Raw genomic sequence first — 27,030 nt, 5'->3', positions numbered from 1 at the left:
GATTACTCTCTCCCTTTAATTAATTTGAAACATTTCAATTTGTCATTTGTAATACGTTCGAATAATCCTGGTGATATTTGACCCAAAACAGCATGTGAAACCAATTCTATTTTGTAAGTATGATAAGTATTTTACAAAAGTGTTTTCTTCCGTGCACTTGTATAAACATTTATGGGGGTCTATAAAAAGATCTTTGCTGCTCATGCAGTAAATAGTTGCTTATTTATCGTGTTGCTTAATTTTTTCATACATGCAGGGGCAGTATTCCAAGAAATTGATTTTTTTTCTAAGGTAGTCATACACTGAGTGGTTTGGCATAACAATTTTGTCAATGTGGACTGTGGGGTGTCACTTCTCGAAACCGTCCGTTTAAATGTCCGTCCCAGTTTAGTGTCGACAAGACTTGATCATAGGTCATAAGACAAAGCTAAATTTCCATTCGGAATGCTGCGTAATGTTACGCATGCGCTGTAGAATGTCAACAAACATGGACCTCAGCATCCACATCTGGATAGGATGTACCTGCCTTTTCCTGTCTTTTAGCAATGTTCTGACATTCGCGGGAATGCTAGACATTGAAGAAATCAACAATATTGACTATGGAATCGATATCTTAAAAGAACCAGTTTTATTGAAGACTGAGGTATGACACCGTTGTCTTTTTACTTTAATACTTGCATATGTAGCTCCTTCAGCTCATTTATGATATTAAATTTGCAAATATGAATTGGTACGTGTAAAACCGTAATTCAAATCTAGAACATGCCATTTTTTTCAGGATGAACTACCAGTTAACCACATCCACCTGACTTCTAAATTTGGACAAAGATACCAGTGTTATTTCCCTGATCAAATAGAATCTGAGAAGAAGACAGAAGAGAAGGAGAAGGAAGCCTTAGAAACTGGTATTCCAGAATTGTTAAAACCACTGGAAACTGGTCCATGTTTGCTTAAAGTAAGAAAAATTTCAAAGATTTCAGGTGGCAAAATGAGGCAAACTTTTTTTTCACATTCCTGAAAAGTCTTTGGTCAGTGATGAGCACTTGAAAAATCACTGACTTGGCAAAATAGAGTTTTAGTCTATGTGAACAAATGGCATGTTTTGACTTTTTCCCTACACACATATATCTTCAACAAGGAAAAGAGAAAATTTATGTTTTATCTTATGAAATTTTGCCTTTGGTTGAACATATTTTGTCATGATTGCATTGCTACATGTTAGTGCTCAACATACCTTGTACATGTATGTAAATACTTTTATGTATAGTCTTGTACAAATCTGCTTCTTCACATATTGAATTTGAAATGTTTTGAATTAGTGCAATATGCTGCTTTTATGTAGGCTAAAGACTGGTGGAGTTATGAATTCTGTTATGGAAAATATATAAGACAGTTCCATCTAGAAGGTACTTACACATGCATGTAGCAGAATGCATTGGTTTATTATGAATGTTTTTATTATATGTGCATGTAGCTTAAATCTGGCTTTCTTCAGTAAGATGAAAATCCTGAAATATACATGTAGTTAAGGGAAAAGCAATAAAGAAAAAAATAACAAAGAAAATTCAGTCATGTACATATGCATCAACACACATACATGTATGTACATGTAGGATGCATACAATTGCAGTTGAAATCCAACAAAACATAAAAAAAACCACTTCTACAAACCCATTGACATTGTCAAGTTTTCTATACATCAAAGATTCATAAAATGGTTTATTTTAGATTATAAATTTATTTCATGTACTATTTATTTTAAACACAACATTTCCTCAGTTTACAATTTACACTTAACATACTACAGATGGAAGGATGCTAAGAGATGTATAAGTAACTTTAATTTTTACACCATTTCCTCATTATACAACTCAAATTAAACTTTCTACAGATGGAAGGATGCTAGGAGATATCATATACTTGGGGTATTTTGAAGCTGAGAAGAAGTGGGCTGAAGAAGAGGAGGTTTGCTTATTTATGATAGTTTCATAAAAATGTCACATTAATATTTTCTTCGAATTTTGACTAAGCAAATTGCTTGAAATCAAAGATATGAAGAAATTCTGAATTGGAAGTTTTTTTAAATTTAGCCTGACCCAGATGTATTTTCCTTTCATTTACTGTGACGATTCTTATTTTTTATTGTATATTAAGGAGGTAGGCCTAGTGAAAGGGGTACAAATCATTTGAACTCTTGTATTCATCATTTTACATCAATCTCATGTAAGCATCAAAATAACTTGGGTCGATTTCATTATGTTTCAAATGAAACCTTGGTAGGCTTTGGTGATATTGAATACTATCCAAACATATCACTGATTTTAAGAGTTATATCCCTTGCAGGGGCTGCTCTGGCTTCCAAAATTCTGTCTCCAGAAAAATCGCCAGCTGCCACTTTTAGTCGCCTGTTTTCAGAAATTAGAGCCAAAGGGTGCCAAAAAAAAAACTTTTTAAAAAAAGGCAGTATTAAGTTCACTGGTGAATTATCTTTGTCAATTCTCCATTCATGACATGCATGTACCCAAGATTCACTCTTGATGCATGTATAAAGCAGGTTTTTCGCTCTAGTCTGTCACTTTCATATGCATAAAATATTAAGTACTACTCCAGAAACAGGTATTTTACTTCCATCAAAGACTATATTACTATTCTCATACAGTCCCTGAGTTGCTCTTTATGGTCTAATTTACCTAATACAATATAATTCACTTTTTTTTTCTTATTATTTTTGACAAACTTGATTCTTTTTGTCAAGTGATAAAATTTCTATGAAACTACAGTTTGTACCATGGACCATTAATTGTGTCCCTGTTTAATTATCTTGATATTTTAATAGCATTTCCTTAATTAGATTTTGGGAATCCCCATTCTATTTGTTTACCGATTTTCCTGCCAAAAAAGTCACATGGCAAAAGTGTAAACAAATGTCATCCATTTTCTTTTATCAACTCTTTCAGTTCGAAGTATTTAGACACTTCCTGATGGGATAATCATTGTTAATTGGATTTAATTTATTCTGTTATTACGTAAGTCTGTTTCTGAATGTATTGCATGGTTAAGTAGGGCTCGTGAAACTTGTGTGTAGCCACGTGCACATGGCCTTAATTGTGTTTACCTTTGACCAGATGATGAGAGTTTTGATTGGCTCAATAATATATTTACATTTGATTGACACCTCCTATGAGGATATTGTCAGTCCAGTCGCCTGATCTAATTACCTGTAATTGCCTTCGGTCGTAAGTTGGTCATAGTCAGTTAACTCTGACTGTCAACACAATTGTTTAATTGGAGAGAATATCCGTTGCTGATGAACTTCCTGTCAATTTCAATATACAAAACCTAGGCGCCAAGAAAATTGCCAACTGGCTATTTTTGTCGCCAGATAAAATAAAAAATCGCAAATTGCGACATTAGAAAATGAAGTATTTTGTGAAAATGCATTTTCATACATGTATTTTGAAATTAAAAGGAAGGCTGGTTCTATTCTTATTGAGTTCAAGAGCCATTTGATCATTAACATACATTTGTATCATGGCTTTTCAAAAATAATGTTTCTTATAAGTACAGTTATAATTTTTTTTTAGAATTTCAACTATAAAATAAATTAAATAGAGGTTGATTAAATCTGAAAATCAAGTCCACAATTTTCAATTAATTATAATTGGGCACTTCCAAAGGAAGTTGTTAATTTTTAACATGTAAAGCCAGAAAAAGTCGGAATTTTTTCCTCATGAATTTCATTTACAGTTGTGTTTCATTGATCCTGTTGTTTGGGGTAGTATGCTTGCCTCTTTAACTTTAGATTAATTGAATTTGGTAAAATATTTGTGATGTCAAGCTATAAGATTTTAACATCTTCTGTTCTAAATCCTTAACAATTACAATAATAGAAATAGGTTTGAAGATTGGTCTTCGAACCGAGAAATGAAATTTGAATGACCTTATATGTACATTGTATTTGTTTTGTTTTACAGCCAAATGAAAGGTTAAATAGGTATCATAGTCAGTCATATGTCAATGGAAGCAAATGTGATCTTACTGGTAACCAAAGGAAAACTGAAGTTAGGGTATGTTTTAATGGTTCATGGTGTAGAAAAAACCCACCAAACAAACAATGCTTTTTTCAGTTTCCTTGTGCTATATTTTCACATAATCATTTCTGCATTCAGATCTGCACTTTTTAGAAAATCATACATTCATTTCCATCTATAATCAACCAAATGAAACCAAATCAAGAACAATAACTCTTGCAAAGTGCCAATTTTATGTATATATAATTTTTATCTCGCAAGTGCAACAACCGAATGAAAAACAAAGACTGGTTATGTTATCAGTAACTGTTTCTGAACAAGAAATAAAACTAAATTCGGTGTTCGATGGAACGTCAAATACACAATAAGAGTAGTGGTAACCTGTCATCGGGCTCATTGTCATTTAAATATCATATAACCAAAGATCAATTACAAAGGTGAAAAGAATCGTTACTAATCCTTTAATCTGCATGATGAACTGTTTTCAGATTTTTTCAGAGATTACTATACAAGCTTGCCAAATTCAAACATTTGTTTTATAAACTTTTGAGTTGATGCCAGTCAGACTGGCATATGAACAGAAAATGTAATCATTTAAGCTGACTCGTGAAATGGATCCAATACATCCCAGTTTTTAAATCAATAAATGGCTTACAGACAGAGGAAAACATAAAAAAAAAATATTATGAAAGGGAACACCCTTTTATCTCAATGTGGTCTTCTGCTGATGATTCTCCTCATTTTCCAATGTTAGCTTTACATGATAATTAAACTTTTTTCATTAATATCCCTTGCCAAGAAGGGTTGCAGGGTTAACACGAATGCAGTGACTTCATGGAAGAAAAATATGACTGTAGCGCTACTGAAAGTATATTTTCAAATTTGAAGTACTGGTCTGTTTAAGAATCATGCAAAAACCATCAAAATTTAGGTGGTGAGATGAAAATTTTGTTCATTTTTCTGAACAATACATGCAATACAAGTTGTACATGTTTTTAGGGTTAAGAAAGTAATGAAACTTGTCAAAACATTTGAATTTTGTTTAAATTGAAAATATTTCCTGCCACTTTTTTCACTGCAGGTAACTATTTAGCCACCTGACATTTTATTCACTTTCCCAAACTTATTCATTGATTCTTACATCAGTAAAAGGATATATTGGATGCATTTCAAGATTGTTAGCGGCATTGATTTGGATTTTTCACTCTGCTTGATTTTAACTAGACCTGTACTCCAAACATTACATTTTCTGTTATAGGCTGAAGCTACTATAACAGAGCTGTTTACCATTACAATTTCACCACAAATTGTGCGCTGTGAATTGTGAATCTCTCCACAATATTTATGTTAAAATGGCACAAAGTTCAAGATTTTACAATTCATCTTCATGTTAAAATTGCAACTTAAAAGTACAGGTGGTCCTAAAGTAGTATGAAGTCTGCTATAATGTCTGTAGAAATTCTTTTAAATTTGCAGTAAATTGGCAGGAATTTTATCTAATCCAAGTTGATATTGTTTGAAATTTTTTTTATACTAGTTTGTATGTGATGAAGGAGCAGGGGATCATATCGGTCGGATTGACGAACCAGAAACCTGTTCGTACGTCATGACAGTGCATACAAACAAGATATGTCACCATCCATATCTTAAACCTTTCAAACAGGCACAAGCTGTACCAATAACATGTAATCCTGTCCTTGACGAGGAACAATATAATGAATATCAACAGATGGTTGAAGGTTGGTGTTGATGGAATAAATACTCATTTTTATGCTTGTCTCTGTTGACAGCACTAACTATGGGTGTTGATGGAGTAAATCCTAATTTTTATGCCTGTCTCTGTTGACAGCACTAACTATGGGTGTTGATGGAATAAATCCTTAATTTTTATGCCTGTCTCTGTTGACAGCACTAACTATGGGTGTTGATGGAATAAATCCTAATTTTTATGCCTGTCTCTGTTGACAGCACTAACTGTGGGTGTTGATGGAATAAATACTAATCTTTATGCTTGTCTCTGTTGACAGCACTAACAATGGGTGTGGATGGAATAAATACTAATTTTTATGCCTGTCTCTGTAAACAGCACTAACTATGGGTGTTGATGGAATAAATACTAATTTTTATGCCTGTCTCTGTAAACAGCACTAACTGTGGTATATCAGCAGTCTGTCTGTAATGCACAATATTTTGAAGTGGTTGGACAAGTTTTCAGAAAACTTCAGTTGTTTGTTTTTTTTTCTGTTGATGTGAGCTCACATTGCAATTTTATATTTTATGAATAATGAAACTTTATTCATACAAAAGTCAATTTTCTTAAATTTCTGTGAACAATGTTTTTTTTTTTTTTGATTTGATCTCCTTTCTGATTTTTATCTTGGATTGTTATGTTATGTTACAGCACCATCTGTCAATACTTTATTTGCATCAATGGAGTCGATACTGTGAAATTTGTCTAAATTGAACCCTGAGTAATCTAAAAACCTGTCTTAACCAAACTCTTTTTAAAGTCTTATTACATTAATTTACATGTATTTTGAACCTTGGTAAGGAGAATACCTGTTTATACAGAACAAATCTTAACACTTACCGTGCTGAATTGTTTCAAAAAATGTCTAGATTTCGATATTTTGCAAACTTATGCAAATTAGTTGCATCATGATGCTGATGCTGATTATCTTATATAATTTAAAAGTAGGTGATCACATGGTGGATGGGGTGAGGAGGTAGTGGGAGGGTGCATGGGCATGTACAGGAAAATTGGTCTATTGCCTGAAAATGGTCATTTTTGGTGATTTTGTGTTATTTTTCACCAGATGCGGTGCTCAGCAGGGGTAATAGTGTCCAAAGTGAATTTTTTTCAAAGCTTGGTCCCTCTGATGGTCATTTAAGCAAAAAGTTGTTCATTACAGTCGTAAGTGGAAGGTCAGGGGTTTCCAGAGGGATCACTAATGAGAAAAAGTGAGGATTTTTGCAATTTTTGGCTTCAGATTGGCCTAAAACTGAAAGTGGTTAGTATATGGGCTGAGAATTGAGCCCTGCCCCTAAAAAAATCACAACTTTTTGTGGCCTTCTTAACTCATGACCTCTTTTTCAGCTGTCAAGTCCCTATTTTTGTTTAAAACTCTGTATAAGATAGCCTCATTTTAAAGCACATTCACTCTGCTTGTATGTTAAATCAAATTGTGGTTTCCAAAGCTAAAAATAAATTGTCAGAACCTAAAAATCAGAAAACAGTCCATGATCGTATATATACGGTTCCTGCATGGTAAGGGTTAAAAGACAAAATATGGTTCACCAGTACCACCAACACATTAGAATTAAGTCACAGTTCAAGTGATTAATAGAAAATTCACTAACTTTACCTCCAACCAACACATTAATAAATCAATGCCATTTTGCCCCCTGGAGACACTTTTTTTCTGGAATAGCTCTAATAACATGATTATTAATTTTGTATTCACAGAGGAAAAAGAAAAGAAAAGATTGGAAGAAGAAGAAAGAAAACGCCAATTGGAGGAAAAGAAATTACGTAAGTGAAATCAGGAATGTTTGATATGCCTTATTTTATTGTGGTGTACCATTGTCTGTTCATCCATTTGTCATAGGATTACTTTGAAATGCTTTTTAAGTACTTTAATTTAATGACTATTCATATGCTCTTACATTATATGCTTACATTTACAAAGCTTGTTCACTGACATAAAGAAATTGGTAAGAGTTAATTTTAAGATGTGTGAATGGACTACTTGGTCTAAATCCAGCCTATGTTATGTATGTATTATACATATGTGGATAGAAGACTATGATATCAAGAGCTTTGAAGATCTTGATGCATGGTAGTACACTACCACAAGTGAAACACATGGGAAACAAATAAAATGCAACATATGATTATCATATGAATCCAGCCTGATATGATTAACTTATGCTTCCGTTTACATATGATTAACATAAAATTTCATTTTACATATGATAAACATATGTTTCAGGTTATATGTATGATTAAAATATGTTTCAGTTAACATATGAATAACATGTTTCAGTTTACATATGATTAACATATGTTTCAGTTTATATGTACACATGATTATCATATGTTTCAGTTAATACATGATTAAAATGTTTCAGTTTACATGTGATTAAATTATGTTTTAGTTTACACATGATTATCATATGTTTCAGTATACATACATGTATGATTATCCTAGGTTTTTTATAAACATATTGAACAGTGTCAAATTATAAGAGATGGAGTCTGTCTCCAAAAGAGGGTTGGTTAACAGGTATGAAACCGATTTGACTGACAGTTTACTATAAGTGTTATTTTCTTGACTATCTAATACATAGACTCTGGTAGCTCATTCTAATATTGTAAAGTAGTCAAGGCTGTTTATTTTAGTAGTAGCTGGCCATAAATTCCAAAGTAGGGAGATCCCTATCTATTAAGAATGTGATATTATGTAAGTGTAGGTTTTTGTAAGAATCAGGCAAAAATGGGAAAAATCAGAAACATGCATGTCAAAAACCCACCAATCTGACAATATAATTCCACTCAAGGATGTTTTCTACTTGAAGAGACCATTATTTGATCTCTGCTTTACTTGATTTGCTCACAAATTTTTCAGTCGAATGTTAGAAAAATGAGGTTTTTGACATAGTTATTTGCTCTTGAAATGTTCATTATCCGTGCATTTCGTAGAAATTATTACTCAATTTACCAACATGATATGGAATTTCTTCTCCTATTTCCTTGAATCAGATGGTACAAATAGTCAAATTATACTTTCGAAATGGCGTTTTTTTTTTATACCATGTTTCACCGTCTGCCTGATTATTACAGATAGTGACATTTAAATGTAATTTGTGAAAACTGCCACTTTTTGTCTGCTTTAGAAAGCACTGATTATTCAATTTTGTGGGTTAACCAAGCCCATATAAATCCTGCAATTCAGTATTTTTAGTATTTTACATTGAATATCTGTAATCATTGCAACAATTTAATTTTTTTGCCAGAAGTTACTGTGGAAGTTGGTAATGAATTGTACTTAAGTGTGTTTATTTTGTATTGATGTGAAAGGTGTTGTCAGTGATAATTGAGTGTAGATTTACTTTATAATTATACATTTTCTACTGGTATATAACTTTTTCATACTGTTTTCAGTTTTGTTGGACTAAACAATTGGTAGGTTTGAAATTTGAATGTCAAAATTTTAGATCTGTCTAACACTGGATAGGGACAAGAAAAAGATGATAAGTTAGGCAAATGAAGTGCCACTGATAGAACCAACAAAATGTAAAATCAAACAAGACTTAGTAACTTTGAGGTAACAGAGTAAAGAGATTTTGCTGTTGCTAGGTAACACAGTGCCTGTTTATTCATTACATATTTTAAACATCCTGGGAAACCCTACAAAATGGAGAAAGGTTGTTTGAGCTATAACTCTTTCTTATACTTTAATTTACAATACTTTTTAAATTTGTTATGGCTTATTAATGCCAGAGGTACCCATGGGTTTCAGAGATTGGTTATTTAAAATCTGCACATACATGTACAAATTTTTCAAATGACCATGTTATTTCTGTTTATTAGTTTACTTATAGATTTTACTTCTAGTAAGTGTAAATTGTTGTGTTGTGTATTTTATGTTATGTCTTATTGTCTGTCCGTTATACAGTATAACTTGTATAAATCAAACCATCTACAGTAAAACCTGTCTAAACTGAACCCTGAATAATGCAAAAAACCTGTCTAAACTGAACCCCGAATAATCCAAAAACTTGTCTAAATTGAACCCTGAATAATTCAAAAACTTGTCTGTACTGAATCCTGAATATTTCAAAAACTTGTTTATACTGAACCCTGAATAATGCAAAAAAAAACTTGTCTATACTGAACCCTGAACAATGCAAAAAACTTGTCTAAACTGAACCCTGAATAATGCTAAAAACTTGTCTAAACTGAACCCTGAATAATACAAAAAAAACTTGTCTAAATTGAACCCTGAATAATGCTAAAAACTTGTCTAAACTGAACCCTGAATGATTCAAAAAACTTGTCTAATCTGAACTCTGAATAATGCAAAAAACTTGTCTAAACTGAACCCTGAATAATGCAAAAAACTTCACATATGATTATGTTGTGATCCTTTTTATAGACCCACAAGTAAAGTTTTTGGTGTAAATAGGAATTACTCTGTCTGTCTGTCCTACCATCAGTCTGTCCACACAGTATTGTGATAAAATTTCATAAGCGCAGGTCCATATAAACTACTCAACGGGTTTTGATGAAATTTTATAGGAATTTAAGGCATCATATGTACATGGTAGATGTGTTTGACGGAAGATGATTGTTGTTAATTAAGTCCATTGAACAATGTTAGAAATGTCACAACATCGCTTGCTAGCAATCAGGTTTTATAGAAAATGATACACAGCAACCAATCACAATGCAGAATTATTCATATCACTTGTTGGTATCACATCATGTCTTTGTATGATTGCAAATCTCTAGCTGTTCAAGATAAAACAACCAAATCATAGATAAATCTATAAAGCATTAGATGCAAAATAAACATTTAAAAAAATATTAAGGCTTATTTTGAATTTCATTTTTTTTACACATTTCATCTATACAAATGCGTAACATAGTAGCATTGCCATTAAAGTTTCTGCAAAAAGCTCAATTTTGCAGTGTTGATACTTTGATGAATATAACACGTGCTGTTGATTTAAGAATACATGTACAGTACTGTATATGACTTTATTCTGTAAAATTTTATTTTTAATATTGATTATTATTGCTATGTGGTGATAAAGGTAGCATACCACAATATCTTATTAACTTGTAGCAGATGTTTTGTTCATTCTAGTATGATTTGATGAGTATAAAGTACATCTGACGTCTGCTGCATTATCAGATCATAAGTTCTTACATTTATTTACTGTTATGGAGACATTTAACAAATTTCTCCAAAAAGGTTCTGAGGTACACCCTTGTCTGCTTTAAAAAAAAGTGCATTCCAATTTTTTTCTGGCCAAGAACAATGTGAAATTCAACTGAATCACTGTTACAGTGCAAGTTGCAGATCCAGAAATTCAGAAAAGAGGGGGCTCCAGTGATTTCTAATTTTTAACTGGGATTTTTGGTGGAAAATATTGTTTATTATTTTACAGATGTATGGGCACCATGTGGCTGCCAAACATTGAACATGCAATAAATTAAAATGTATTGAACAGATTTTAAATTTGGGTATGTTGTTCTATGTGGCACAATGAATATATGACAAATATGGCTTATGTTGTTTTTGATTGGTGGCCATTTTTTTTGTGCCTGTGAAAATTTGGATTTTGACCATTTTCCCATAATAAATTAAAAAAATATTTTGCAGATTCTGTTCTAAGAATACTCAATAAAAACTCCTGGAGTAAATCATTCACAGTTTTAATTTCAATGCAGAAAAGTCCTATTTGCTATCAAATTGACAACCTATTGTTTTCTATCTAATCAAACAAACTTTTTAAGCATAAAAGACTCCTCCTTGGATCTGCTTATGAGGGCAGGGAAAGGTAAAAAATAATGCCTCTTTCTTTCATTGCTTTTCCTAAGAAATTAATGGTCTGAGAATCATTTGGGGCCAATTGCAGCCCTTCCTGTGGTGTGAGGGTTTCCTGTTTGGTCATTGAAGACCCATGGGTGGCCTTGATCTGATATTTTTTTTTATCCTGGTGGGATTGTTGTCTCTTTGATATATTCACAATATCCTTTCTTGTTATGGATCAACTTTAAATGTCTATGAGGGTGAAAGAACAAAGTGACAATACAATACTGTATATCAACCTGTTTACTTTTTAAAAATTCTAAAATCATCAAAATAAACATTGAGATTCTGTGTGTATCAATCTCATCAAAACATTTTAGTTAATTGCAAAAATAAAATTGTGGAACATGAAAGATATGAACTTATAATATTTTTACTTGATGAAATAATGTTTGAGAACTTATCTAACTTCGCCTAAATTCATTCCTATGAAGAATCTAAAATTTTTTCCTTTTATTCAAAAGTAGATTTATGTAGATTTTTACTGTTGAATTGTTAATATTTTGTTATCCTTAGTAATTTGTCTGGTTTCATGAAAAAAACTCTTGTACTGCTTTTTCTTCAAACTTGAATAAATTTATGTCATGGGCATGTTTTATTCAATCAAGTCTTTCCATCTTTATAAGTAGACTGTTTGTTATTTCAGGGTACAGTGAAGATGAAACCTTAGCTGATGACGAAGGCTTCAAGGTGATAAATGACGATGGCTCAGTAACATATATGGACAGCAATGGAGAACCTAAAACTTCAAGTAGCTCTCTCACTGATAGTTTAAAAGGTGATATATGATTTATCCACAAAACGAATATATCAGAAAATTTATATACAGAATTTTGATTGCAATATATAGTCTAAGCAAACATTTTAATAACATTGGAACATGCAAGACAATGAATACAGTGTCATATCCATTCACACTTGTTTTAAAATGAAGTTTGTGTAATGTAAAGGATATTTGACTCATGGATGAAGATATTGGGGCTTTTGTTGATTTTATTAACATCATTGTTGGTAAACTTAAACCAGGTTGGCATGGTTACCATATGAACAATAATAGTGTAAACCAGTATTGACATGAGGAATAAACCCTTTGTATGTATAAAATTTATAGTCCATTGTGTTACAGATGCTGAGTTAAAGGTCAAAGTTCAAGTTATAGATAGTGTGGAAGAATTGGAAAGAGTATTTAAAGACTTGAAAAAGCTTGAGATTGCTGGAGGAAAAGTTCCATTAGATTCAAATATGGTTGATAAGGACAAAAGTAAAGATATTTCTACAGAAGGGAAAGATGGAAATGTTGCTCCAGAAGAAGATGTGACTGAAGATTTGTCAAGTCATGATAAAACTACTCTCACTTTCGAAAAGTATGCCGGATTATTTAGAATTTTTGGAATATTTAATAATCAGTTGTGAAACCTGTTGAAGGGAAACCATGTCAACTAGAGTTGAAATAAGAATACGGACTGTAAATACTGTACCTTTAAGTTCATTGATTATTGTTTCAATTTATATTGCATTTAAAATTTCGATTATTATTTTTTACAGAGATTAGATTTTTATTTTTGACAACATACATAAACATACTGCATCCAAAATTCTATTAAATAAGGTTTAATGATTATACAGACACCCAAGCTTATTTTTACAATATTTGAATATGCATTAATTTCCAGCTTAACAGAACATCTGAATATCTGCAAACAAGGTATCACCAAATAAATATACCACTACATTTAGTGTTTGTTTGGTGGTGTACAGTTTCTTTGGTGAAATTTATTATTTCAGTTTTTTAAAATCTATGGTTAGAAAGTACTCAGTGTTATTTTTAGTGGTATACTAGTATTCAAAATATTTGTACTTGATGTATTAAAATATTTCTTTAAACATAATAAAAAAGATTTTTTGTTTTATCATAAGGGGCTCAAAAACATTAAAATCCAAATATATCATGCACGTCTTAAATGTGTACCCGTTTTATCATGGACTTTCCCTTGATATTCATAAATTGAATTATCTGCTCACACGTGATAAAGTGTACATCAATTTTTTAAGTGTCAGTCCCTGTAAGAATCAGGCAGTACGTGAAACATGGTATGAAAAAACCTATCATTTTGATAGTGTAATTTAACTATTTGCACCACCAGAATCGAGGAAAACATAAGATTTTCCATATCATGCTGGACAATTGAGTTACAATTTCATTGAAATGGATTGGAAATGAACATTTCAAGGGCAGATAACTCTGTCAAAACCACATATTTCTAAGATCTATTGAAAAATTTCTGCACAAAGCCGGTGATGCAGAGATCAAATAATGGTCTTTTCAAACAGAGAAAGTATCCTTGAGTGATATTACATTGTCAGATGGGTTGGGTTTGACATGCATGTTTCTGATTTTTTTCATTTTGCCTGATTCTTACGAACACTTACACTTAATATTGTTCATCCATGGACAAAATACAAATTACTTTTAATGCTAGACCTTAAGAAATATTAATTAAAATTTGACTTCTTATAGTGTGTAGTCCTAATTCAAAATTTGCTCTCAATCAAATCTTTATTTAGTTGTGAACAATTAATAGCAAATCATTCGACATAAATGACATCACAGTACCAAATCATGTTATACTGAATAAGCTGGTTTGCTCAAACAGAATCAGCTTGTTTCAAATTTAATTATCACCAAATTAATGTTTGTGATTGCTGTTTTACCAGACCACTTTTCCTTTATAGAAGTAAACCAAAAGATAAGTCTAAATCTATGGTATCTGAGGTAGTTGAAGATCTAGATAGTACAGAGGAAGATGAAAAATCTCCCGCTGAAGAGACATTTTCAAAGGCAGACGACAGTACTGATGATGAAAAACACGATGAGATAGATGAAGAAATGAAAGATCTTATGGATGACTTTGATAAAGGTTTGTGCATTTTAAAGATGGGCATATGGTATATGGCGATTGATCCATTTACTTAATAATTTATATGTTTTGTAAATCAAGAATGGTTTTAGAAACTTTGATTCTATATTGAAAGGAAGTTTGTTTTGATCAGAACTGAGCATATTCTAGTTTTTCATTTTTTTTTTTATTTTATTTTTTTTTTTTTTTTTTTAATTCCCTGGTGTCAAATTCACAAGTCATAAGTGTAAAATTGATCGTAAGTTATGACATCACAATACTATTTTAGGTTGTGACGTCGTTACTTGCGATCAACTTTAGTCTTGCGATTTTTTGTGAATTCGACGCCTGCTCTGAGTGAGAAGGGGTTACACCGTTTTACCCTTGTCTGTGTTTCCATCTGTAACATTTTTTCCCGTTGCTTGCATGAGATTGATGTAAAACGGTAAATACAATTCTGTAGTTAATTCATAGGCCAATTTAAAAAAATCAGGTTATCCCCAGAAATAACAAGATAAGTGTTGATCAAATTAATAAATAAGAAGAAGGATAAAATTGATTACACTTTTACCCATGAATAGCCAAAATATGATTACTCATGCTTAGTACATTTAAGGAGGTAGACCTAGAGTATGGGACATAACTCTTGAAATCAGTGATATGTTTCTATCATATTCAATTTTACCAAAGCCTTCCAAGCTTTCACTTGAAAAAGAAAGGAAATCAATTCAAGTTACTTCGATGCTTACATGAGATTGATATAAAGAGCCTGAATACAAGCATTCCAATGATTTTTAAAGACTTGTGTCCTTTACCTTAGGTCTACCTCCAAATATGGTACACAGAAAAAGTTTTGCTGGCACATTGAACTTTTGTGGTATTTAATTAACCCATGAGATCATATATTTGGTTATTTACATTTAAACAATTGTTTTCATGAACATTTTATTATCACTTATAACTGTAGAAAAAAGTAAGTTTTTAACATACCTATATTTTTTTCACACGCTTGAATTTTTTGTTCATAACTTGTTGTTAAGGAATAGTTAATCTTAAAAAATGTGATAGAAAGAAATTATGAAGAGAAGTTGGTTTGCAGTATATGTGGAACTGTAATGATATGTATTGCTATATTGTGGTCAAATGACAATATGTATCATGATATGTATTGTGAACAAAGTGTTGCCATATTTCTGATTTGACATGAGACAGTGTTGGCTTTAATTTCCTCTCAGTTTCCATTCTTTTTTATTAAGCTGCTTACATGAAAAAAAGTAAATTACACAGAACATGAGTTTCACACACAGTGTAAAAACAAAGGTAATTTTTTTTTTTTTACAATTTCAATATTAAATGATTTATCAATGTTTGAATTAATGATACAGCACATTTTTGTACATTCTTAGAAAAAAAATCAATATCATCAGTATAATAAGCAGCCTCACTCATATTGTGTATTGCCTGAATATATCTGAAATATTGCTGCTCGGGCGTTAAACCATTAAACAAACAAACAATCGTACTGTGTATTATTATCAGGAAAATTACTGTGATATACTGTCAGTGCTTGCCTTTATCCACAAGCCCGAAGCCTGGGGCTAGTGAAATGATGTGTACATTTCTTGTTTCGTACTAGTTGAATCCTGTACAGTCCTCTATTATTCTGGCTAGTCATTGAGAAATTTGAAGAAAAGGACTGTATCGTGGTAGGGTATATTACACTTTTAAGTACATGTATGTTTACTTCTGAATTTCATTTCAATCCATTGTATTCACTAATAATTCCTGTTTTATAGGTCTTGAAGAAGCATCAAAACATTCAGATTTAAAATCAAGACTACAGAGAAACAAAGAAAGTTTATCAGAGCTTCAGAGTCAGGTGAAAGATGCTGTACGGGATGAGCTAGATAACATTATAAATGAGGTAGAGTAATATATAAAATATATAAAAATGAGGTCAAATAACAAACTGATACTAGGTCAAGTACTGGAAGCAGTAAAATATTTGCTGCCCAACCTCTTACACAAAGAAAAATATGTTATTAGTGTTTTCTTGAAGAACATTAAAATACAATTTGGGGAATGATTATACTTTTAAAACAGTGTGAAAGCTGATTATTTGCTAAAACTGTGAAAAAAGATGACAGCAAAATATACATTAGTTCTATCATTAGGTCAATTAAAGTGAGATGAAGTAATATACTTAGATGAAGGTCAAGTAAGATACTGAAACTAGGACAAGTTGTTTAGTGTAATTAGATCAAGTAATATACATACCAGGAATTTTTAATTTTTTTTATGGATATCAATGTTTGTAGTTTGTTTTTTTTTTTCCATTAAAACATCATTGTTTTTGCTATATATTTTTAAAAATTCTATTTGGAATTTGATTTGGGTTTGGGCTAATTTGTTTTGGCATAATTAAAATGGGAACTCTTAGTAAGAAAGAAGGGTCATAGAACAATTTTTATAGTTAATCATGTCATTTGTATAACAGGCAGAAGAGGAGGTAGGAGTGAATTTAGAGGATAGAAAGAAATCCTATAAACATTTAACACAGACGTTAGACAATCTAATGAAGAGGTTAGACAATACACAGGAAGGTATGTTTATTAGGATTTAACATAATTCATGGTTTTCATTAGTCAGTCATGACCTAAATTCTCTCTTGACCCACAACTGACCACATTATTCATTTAGAACATAGAGAGTACTTTAATAATATTATCTACAAAATGTGTAACAAGCTCCATGCATGGTGGTGGAGCTGGAGATTAAGGAAAGTGGTTTCCATGCTATTATGAAATGCATGTGAAATTAACAAAAAAATGTGCAACTGTAGGGTAGTTTTGAACCCCGGATCTGTCACTAATGCATATATTCAAATGAGTGTTTAAAGAGGGTTCAAGCTTTTTTTCCAGAAGACATTTTTGTCATTGAAGTTCAAACGTTTGAATGAAGAAAGCTTATATTTTAACCAGTGATGTCTGCATATCTTTTGATTATTTTTGAAATTGTATACAAATCTATATAATATCAGGCAAAATGGTAAAAATCTGAAACATTGATTTCAAAAACTCACCATGCTGACATTATTATTTCTCGCAAAGAAGTCTTCTCAATTTGAATAGAACTTAGATTGATCAGTACATCTCTGGGTGTATTTGGAAATTTTCATTTGAATGTTATAAATGTTCATTTACAATGCAATTCGGTGAAGTTATAACATACATAACCAAATTGGTATGGAAAATCTTGTCTTTATTGTACAGATAGTCAAATTACACTGTGATGGGTTATTTTTATCCATGTTTCACCCACTACCTGATTCTTACAGAGACTGACATTTTGTCTCATTGAAATCATTTGTTATTTTTATTCAGAAATTGATAAAGTAGACAAACATATAGAAGAAGTTACAGAAGATATAACAACCAAAGATGGATTAGATTTAAAAGATAACATTAAAGGTAAATATGGTAGACTTCGGTAGTTGTATCTTCCTCTTCATTCAACCAACAGCCTGACAGGTGTATTAACAGAAGTATGAACCGTCAACTCTCTTGAGTTCATTTCTGCAGTTCATTTTTTTTCTGTTTTGTGTTGTGAGGCTTGGTCTTTTGTCCTTTTGATGTTAATAGCACTGTTTTGTTCTTTGCTTTGGGTATTGGTAGCATTATTTCGTCCGTTTGGTGTTCCTGGCATTATTTGTCATTTTGGTGGTCATAGCACTGTTTTCTTCCTTTTGGTGTTTCTGGCTTTGTCTTTTGTGTTCATAGGACTGTTTTGTCATTTTGGTGTTCCTTGCATTGTTTTGTCCTTTTGGTGTTTCTTGCTTTGTCTTTTGTGTTCATAGGACTGTTTTGTCTTTTTGGTGTTCCTTGCACTGTTTTATCCGTTGAGTGTTCACGGTATTGTTATTTCCTTTTGGTGTTTCTTGTATTGCTTTGTTTGGTGTTCCTTGCATTGTTTTGTCGTTTGCGTGTTCACAGTAGAGTTTTGTCCTTTTTGAGTTTCTTGCATTGTTTTGTCTGTTTGGTGTGCCTTGCATTTTTTGTCTTTTTGAGTGTTCACAGTATTGTTTTTTTTGTCGTTTGAGTGTTCACAGTAGAGTTTTGTCCTTTTTGAGTTTCTTGCATTGTTTTGTCTGTTTGGTGTGCCTTGCATTTTTTGTCTTTTTGAGTGTTCACAGTATTGTTTTGTCCTTTTGATGTTTCTTGCATTGTTTTGTCTGGTGTTCCTTGCATTTTTTTGTCCTTTGAGTCTTCACAGGATTGTTTTGTCCTTTTGGTATTTGTATCATTGTTTTATCCTTTGGATCTTCTCATCATTGTTTTGTGCATTTATTGTTGTTTATTCCTTGCAAAATATAACTTAAAAGTCGGTGAATCAAAGCACTATTTAGTCTTCGATTTTCCCCACAACAACTTTACAGAGGAGCATATTGATTATAGCATTTTCCAAATGTCAATTTCCCCTTCACTCCATAAAAGTGCTATTCACTGATATTACTTCCCCTCCTTTGCCAGAGGTATATAGTAATCAGGGTGTCCTTCTGTCAACAACTTATTGTGGGATTTAATTTCAGACTATTTTGACCATATTGGCATTGGGAGCAGAGGGATATATCCTTTAATGAGCTTGCTCACAGTTTTTCTAGTTTGTTTTCAGTAATCAACATAATTTATGCAGAAAACTCTTGATTTTGATAACATTGGAATACAGCTTATGTTGTATTAATGATTTGTTTTGGTGTCCTAATTGATATGCTATCAATCTCTTTTCCAGGCCCTGATAAAGATGATGATAGAGTTAAGGTACGTGTGACAAGGGTCAATAGGAAGGACTTGCCCAAAACAGAAGAAAAAGGCAGTGATTTAGATTCTGTAGAAAATCAATTAAAAGATGAATTAGAAAAAGCTGGCTTGGACTTAGCAGGTATTAATTATTATTGTATACTGATATTTATTTTTATACTGATGTTTCAAATTGAAAGGGACAAAGTTTTAAATTATAATGAAGGTCTATGACAGGAGTAGTATCAGTGCTGATGTAAATATGACATTTTTTAGGTCCTATTTATAAATAAACCAATCTTATAGAAACCAGTCTAACTTCACTCACTAAAACTATGATGTCTTGAACATCATTTTTTTTTTGCTCTGTTAAAATAAACACTTATTTCTTGTACACTTAACCAAGAAGTATTAGCCCAAAACATTATGTTCTAGAATATCTAAAAACTTCATTACAATAATCACTGGGAGGTTTATGTTTTCTAATAGTTCTTATATCTAGGACTTAAACTTGCTGTTTGACAAACTGAAAATATCTAAAAAAAAAAAAAAAAAAAAAAAAAAAGAAAAGGAAGAGACTAAACAGATCTGTAGCCAGGGCCTTTTACAGGTTACAGTCTCTTCCTGCGACTGAACAGGTCTGTAGCCAGGGCCTTTTACAGGTTACAGTCTCTTCCTGAGACTACACAGGTCTGTAGCCAGGGCCTTTTACAGGTAACAGTCTCTTCCTGAGACTGAACAGGTCTGTAGCCAGGGTCTTTTACAGGTTACAGTTTCGTCTTTTTGAAGCAAAAAAACTTAAAAAAATTTTTAAAACAAGAATGAAATGGGTCAGGCATTATTAAAGTCAGAGAAAATTTTACCGAAATAGCCTGCCATTAAACCTCAAAACATAGCTGGCTATCAGCCTGCTAAGGCTCATATGTGTATCAGATTGATGTCATATCAATGTTGGGTTAATTTCTATTTATTTTGTAGGTGGTAAAGTACAAGTTAAGATAATAACAGCTGGATACTATGACAAAAAAGGGGAACCAATCAAAACATTGACTGCACAAGATTCTGATGCATTTAAAGATATGATCACTTCAATACTGGTAAGCAAGAGTTACTGTAAACATGTAACTAACTCATTATTCTGTATGTAATGATATACCTACTTAGTAATACAATATGTATCATGACATGCAGCCATGGTGGTCTCAGGGTAGCATGCTCACTTCAAGAACAGAAGGTCATCAGTTCTATCCCTGTTTGAGTCTTTCCAAAGACTTGAAAATTGGTTGTCACTGCTTCTTTGCCAAGTAGGCAGTATTTAAGGAGATAGAGTGATGACTGGTTGGGTTAAAGTCAGAATAATGTTACAGAGTGGGGTGGTATGCCTACCTGCTTGCTGTTGCTTCTGTGAGCTAGCACAGTAAAAATCTGACTCAACATGTCTGATTAGCACAAAACTGGGTCTGTTTAATTGGTCAATCATTCTCATGCTGAAGTGCATGAAATAACTGCCATAGGACATTGAACATTAATCAATCAATCCATGTATCATGATACAAGAGTGAGGGTATGATACATTATCTGTATCTAACCTTCATCTTTATTGAAAGTTTGTTACTTTCATGATTTTTGTAGGTTGAACATTTATTTTAACAACTTCGTTTGCGTCTACTGATGACCCAAATACAATTTGTAACAAATATTTTGATTTCTTGATGGGAATAATAACACTCTGAAACAGTCTTTTTAGAAAAAACTAAAAATATCACATTTCATCGAAATTTCAGTGTATTGTTTTACCCTTACTCATTATCATACGTACTTTTCTCCACATTTGCTTTGAAACTAAGATATTATGTGATTAAAGAAATATCCTTCTATTCAGATCTACAAATAATATCATTTTGTTATTTTTGTCAATATACTCTAACAGACATCACTTTTCAATTAACACAGTAAAAAAATAGGGTTTTCATTAATGATTTAAGAGATACAATTAGGGTAAGGGATATAACTCTTGAAGTCAGTGATATGCTTGTATCATATTCAGTTTCACCAAAGCCTATCAAGTTTTCGTTTGAAACAGAATGAAATCAATCTAGTTACTGTGATGCTTACATGAGATTGATGTAAGATGCTGTATACAACCGTAAGAGTTGTGTCCCTTATCATAGGTCTACCTCCTTAAACAAAAATACCTGATTCTAATTAAGGAGGTAGACCTTGGATAAGGGACACAACTCTTACAAATCGTCGGAACGGTTGTAAGTGATTACAATTAACCAATATATACAGAATAACAGCAGTTATGTATTTTGGACAGAAAATATTACATTGAGCCTGATGGACATTTAAAACTGCTGTTATTCTGTTTATCTTTGATGCCTCGGTCAATTGACATAACGCTGTCATCGGAAATTGCTAATAATTTTAGTAGTATAGCAGTAGCCTGAAAGAGAAAATGTCAGGCAGAAAGAACAATGGAAAGATGATAAATATGTGTATCTGATATCTGATTACATGGAGGTAACTGTTTGTCCAGTAGTTGCCTAAAAAGACTTCTGCATCCTTCGTATTTAACATAGTATGTTATTTAGATAAACAAGGACATTTATTCTCTTCAGAGAGGTGATCATGAAGTGGCAGAACTGTTTGTCTACATGTTGCCTAAAAAGACTTCTGCTTCTATTACATTTTACATATTATGTTACTTAGATAAACATAGAAATTCATTTTTTTTAGGGTGGTGATCATGAAGCCGCAGAAGAAGCCAATAAACATGAAGAACAAGAAGAAAATTACAGCTTTGTTTGGGGTGGGAAAGACAAGAAAATGCCATTATCTTAACCTCAATTGTTTTTTATTTTATTAAATCATTATTTTTGTTATTTTTTGTTTAATATCCAAAGAAGTTTAAGCAACTGCCATTATTTTTATTTCTACATATACTTGTATTTTTTTAACAGATTCTTTATAATCAGATTCTTTGTTTTGATGTAATTTCTACTCCCCTCTTGTTCCTGGTAAAATCAGCTGGTTTATGTATAAGCAAGTTATCAATTTTAGCGATAATGGTGTCTATTTTTTGTCCCTTCTTAGGGGTACCCATTTCTTATCTGTTACTCCTCCTACTCTACTGATTTGAATGTAAAGACACTTTCTTACATTCTCATTGGGCCAATCATATTTTAGATTTCGATCCAAATTAATTTGGAGGTCAAAAGGTACATATTATCCAATGGGGGAATGGGGGTTAATTAGTCAGTATTTCTAGTCCATATTGTTTGTATTTTTTTTTTAAAGATTATTGATTGTTACTTTTGTCTGAAGATATTACTTTTCAATACTTTATAATTATTTATACTCGGCGTCACATAAATAACATACTGTTAAAATTTGAATAAAAATATTTTCTACGACTTTATTGACACCTACCGTCGTTTAAATTGTCTTAAATGACTTGCTCATTCGTTTAGCCAAACGGCTTCTCCCTAAACATTGAATCGTTAAATTCCGGTCAGATTTTAATTCTTGGTGCCAATATTTACATTGTAAAAAGTCGGCCATGTTTACAGTGATCGGGTTGCTAGGAGATGTTGTTTACGTTTAAATGGTTTGTCCAAAAACCGAAGAACCCAGAATGTATTTCGGCGTTATTTCGGATTTATTTTACGCCAACAACGTACAATACCGAGAAGTTGATCAAGCAGACAATTGTCACCGGAGTTCGACGGGAACTTACGAATTTCGTTTGTAAACAAATCGTCCCGTAGAAACCAACATGGCGGATATTAGTATGGGATTTTCCCGTAAGGATTTGTTACGCATGATTTAAGCTATTAAGCGACTCGTTTAGGGAGAAGCCGTTTGGCTAAACGAATGAGCAAGTCATTTAAGACAATTTAAACGACGGTAGGTGTTAATAAAGTCGTAGAAAATATTTTTATTCAAATTTTAACAGTATGTTATTTATGTGACGCCAAGTATAGTTGATATTACATGTATATGTATATATATATAATGGCAAAATTCTTGCCATTAACATGTTTAATTGAGTCAGAATGTAACTTGAAATGATGTCCATAAGACATGTTAGTTTCACTAAGATGACAACTTAGTGATGGAGGATACTAATGATTTCATTACAGTTATGTCAGTTTACTTTACCTCATTGCAATTTGATTAATTAAACACTAGTTTAGTAAATGAATAATATATAAATTAATAGAAAAACTCCACCGTTCAACATGTAATTAGTACAAAATTATCATTAGTTAGATGTAGTGTAGATGTGAACTTGTATTATGGTTTTATTTGTGTACAATTTCAAAAATATCTAGAGTCTGTAAGTCTCGTTCTAATTTCATTTTCCTAACCAGAATTTCTGATGTAGATCATATTGAAATCCGAAGACTGGTCTATATTTTATTGTTGCATCCTGGATCTTGAAACGCTGTATTACAATGTAAAATCTTGTTTTGTACTTTTTCTGACCACTTTTATCATGTTGAAATAGGTATTTGTCAATTCTATTGGCATTTTTCCACAAAAATTTTTATTTTTTGTTTTTAATACTGAATTCAACACTCTGAAAATGACAAATCTCCATGCACTTGAATTGTAGACTAGGACCCATTCTCATGAAATCACAGGGTCACATGACTTACCCTATTGACATTTTGTTTAATGTCACTGTTTTTATGGAGAATTTGTGTTTTATATTAATGAAGAATGGCAAATTTCAATAGTAATTTTTCTTAACCAGCCTTTACTAAGATTTATTTCTCTTTTATCTCTCAAAAAAGAATTTAATTTTTTATTTATTTATTTTTTTTTTTGGTAGGAAGGGGAGGGGTTTGGTTCCCATAAACCAAGACATGGTTTTGATGCTGCTTGGAGTAGTTTTTTGACCAATTATGGATTTATGTTTTGGAATTATATGTCAATTAACATTTTTTTCTCATGTTAGTTTTCTTTTGTCATTACCAAATATATTTGTTGGTAGTTTTGTGTACTTTGTTATGGTTTTTGTTTACTATGTTGAAAGTATCACACAAAAATCAAATGTTGTATTTCTAGTCTGTTTGTAGATAGTTATAGTATATATGCAGATTAGTATCATAACTCTTGAATTCAGTGATATGTTTGTATCATGTTCAATATCACCAAAGCCTCTCAAGCTTTTGTTTGATGCAGAATAAAATGTGTCCAAGTTAATTAGGTGCTTACATAAGATGGATGTAAAATTCTGCATATAAACGTTCCAATGATTTTTAAGAGTTGTGTCTCTTACCCTAGGTCTATTTCCTTAAATGTATGCTAATGTTGTGTGGATCTTCCATTCAATGCTACATTACAATCACCTTGTCTGTCTATCTGTACACTTTTTTAATTAGATTTTGCTGCTTCTACTGGAGAGAATGCTTAGATATTTCTTCTATTGCTTTTGCATGGTGACTTGTATCTTTCCAGGTTTTACAGAAATGATTGAGTAGGATATTCTTAGCACAACATAGCATGCAATATATTTTCTTATTTCACTACAAATATGAGGTATTGTAATGTCAACTCATGGTAAAGATGTACATGGACATATATACAGAATTACAGATACTACATTGTTTACAAATCATGGAGGTTAAATTAGAATTTTTATGGGGTACGTTAATCATGTATTAATTTCATTTGATCCCAGTGCCACGTAAGTTAAAAATACTTAAGTCTGAGAATATTCTTTACCTTCATTGTAATTCCAAAGAAAGACTTAGAAATTGATGATGTCACAAACAAAACCAAACGTTGAAATTGTCTACCTTTTTTCAAAGAATAATAAATTCTGTAATTTTAATCACTGCCAAAAACTACAGTTAATTTTTTTACAATTTATAGTTGCATGTATGTTTATTTTTATATTTTTGAAGAGCAAATTTGAACTTAAAATATTACACTTTCACGCCCAAATGACTGATGAAATGTAAGAAGTTCAAAATTCTCATCATAAAATTGTTTGTACATTCAATTGAAAAAATATATTTTTATTTCAAATGGACAAGAACTACCAGTAATGGAACAGGGATGATTTTTGTTCCTGCTTTTTAGCAGAATTCCGCTATTTCAATTCCAGATTTTATCGTTCAATTCTTTATTTACTTTATATTTAATTCTGATTTGGTCAATTTTCACTTTGTTGATCTCGTAAAATCAGCCCTGATAGTAGATTTCTTATAATTTTAAAATTATGATCAGAACTTAACTGTAGTGTTACATTATCTTAGTTTTCAAGTTCACGTAAAAAAACTCTGGCAGTTTCAAGTTTTTTTTGTTTTTTTTTTACTCAGTTGTGGAGATTATAGGTTTTTTTTGTAGAAATGTCAAGTCTCTTATCCTTACCAAGCTGTAATTGCATTGATATTTTTATTTATTTATCATTTAAGTGTAAGTGATAGTAAGAATTGGGCAAAATGAGAAAAATCAGAAACATGCATGTCAAAACCCCACTGATCTGACACTGTAATATTATACAAGGATACTTTCTGTATTTGAAAAGAACTTCATTTGATCTCTGCATCATTGGCTTCGTTCAGAAATTTTTCAATAGAACATTAGAAAAATGAGGTTTGTGACAGAGTTATCTGCCTTTGAAATGTTCATTTTCAGAACATTTGAATGAAATTGTAACTCAATGGTCCAGCATGATATGGAAAATCTTGTCTGTTTCCCTTAATTCTGATGGTCCAAATAGTCAAATCACACTTTCAAAATGATGGGTTTTTTCATACCATGTTTGACCCACTGCCTGATTCTTACAGAGACTGACACATAATTAAAAAAATGTTACCTTGTTATTATACAATGCTACTCTGTTACATCATTTGTATTCTGGATGGTGGTAGGTATTTGTATGAATGCATATGTAAATTATGAGCAAATGAATATGTGTTATAAACTGGTATTGATATTGTTGTCAGATGTCTCGTGGGGTGAGATGGTGTCTATTATAATTTAAATGTGCTAGATTGTTTTAGGCCATTCAAAAATATTTTTTGGTTCACCATTCATTTAAAAAAAAATAATGTGATTAGAGCACTTATCACTTACTTGTCTCAAGAGATTGAGGGAAGTGCTTTTTACATTATTGTTTGTCAGAAATTTGTATATGCTATTCATTGATAAAGCAATAAATAATAATGAAACAAATGAGAACCAAAAAAAGCATATTTTCAGTTGGCCTTCATATATAATTTTTTACTGCAGAATTCCTATTTTCATAAGTTGATCTGTGATTATGCTATGATTATTGTTAATAAATAAATTTCATAATGAAAACTTATTTTACATGTATTTTTGTCATAAATGCTTCTGGATAAATTTAAATTGCTTTTTGGTTGTTTTCTAGATGTATTGAGTATATCCAAGGTAAAAAAGACCAAATTAAGAACAAGAGGGTCCCAGGAGCCTGAATTGCTCGCCTGGTTTAGTTTTTGCCTTTGAAGGGCAGAGACTTAAACAAGTTGTCCTACAATTTTGACTCACAAAAATGTTGGTAGGACTGATCATGAGGATCATTCCATCAATTGAAAGTTTCTATCTACTACAGTTTTCAAGATATTGGCTGAAAACTGTAAAAATAACACCATTTTTTCAACTTTCAAGGGCAGCAACTCTTACATGGAGTCATCTGACAACTTTCATCCCTGGAGATTTTTAT

General features: G+C 31.7%; 1 protein-coding gene across 2 annotated transcripts; it reads left to right on the top strand.

The window, feature by feature from the left end:
• Positions 1 to 454: 454 nt before the first annotated feature.
• Positions 455 to 26,652, top strand: LOC148612856 (uncharacterized). Of its 2 annotated transcripts, XM_088594693.1 has the most exons (17): positions 455 to 643; positions 779 to 955; positions 1,343 to 1,406; positions 1,892 to 1,965; positions 3,975 to 4,067; positions 5,569 to 5,770; positions 7,498 to 7,563; positions 9,048 to 9,065; positions 12,279 to 12,410; positions 12,759 to 12,996; positions 14,366 to 14,550; positions 16,326 to 16,453; positions 17,027 to 17,132; positions 17,913 to 17,999; positions 19,318 to 19,467; positions 20,304 to 20,422; positions 22,065 to 26,652. In XM_088594693.1, exons 1-17 carry the CDS (start codon positions 455 to 457, stop codon positions 22,167 to 22,169), a joined length of 2,133 nt encoding a protein of 710 aa, XP_088450819.1. In that variant the 3' UTR covers positions 22,170 to 26,652. The 2 variants fall into 2 exon arrangements, with proteins under 2 accessions (XP_088450819.1, XP_088450820.1); XM_088594694.1 differs by lacking the exon at positions 9,048 to 9,065.
• Positions 26,653 to 27,030: the final 378 nt, after the last annotated feature.

Source organism: Perna viridis, chromosome 7 (genome assembly GCF_037379345.1).
Source record: "Perna viridis isolate PV_CMFRI_1.1 ecotype Kerala chromosome 7, ASM3737934v1, whole genome shotgun sequence".
Lineage (NCBI taxonomy): Eukaryota > Metazoa > Mollusca > Bivalvia > Mytilida > Mytilidae > Perna > Perna viridis.
The sequence above is the reverse complement of the archived record's forward strand: the minus strand, read 5'-3'. Positions and strand labels throughout refer to the sequence as shown.

Excerpts from the sequence above, each read along its gene's own strand:
- LOC148612856 (XM_088594693.1), top strand. The coding sequence starts at position 455 with ATGTTACGCATGCGCTGTAGAATGTCAACAAACATGGACCTCAGCATC. Across the intron at positions 16,454-17,026 it reads TAGATAACATTATAAATGAG|GCAGAAGAGGAGGTAGGAGT; the intron begins GTAGAGTAATAT and ends TTTGTATAACAG. Across the intron at positions 19,468-20,303 it reads AGCTGGCTTGGACTTAGCAG|GTGGTAAAGTACAAGTTAAG; the intron begins GTATTAATTATT and ends TTTATTTTGTAG.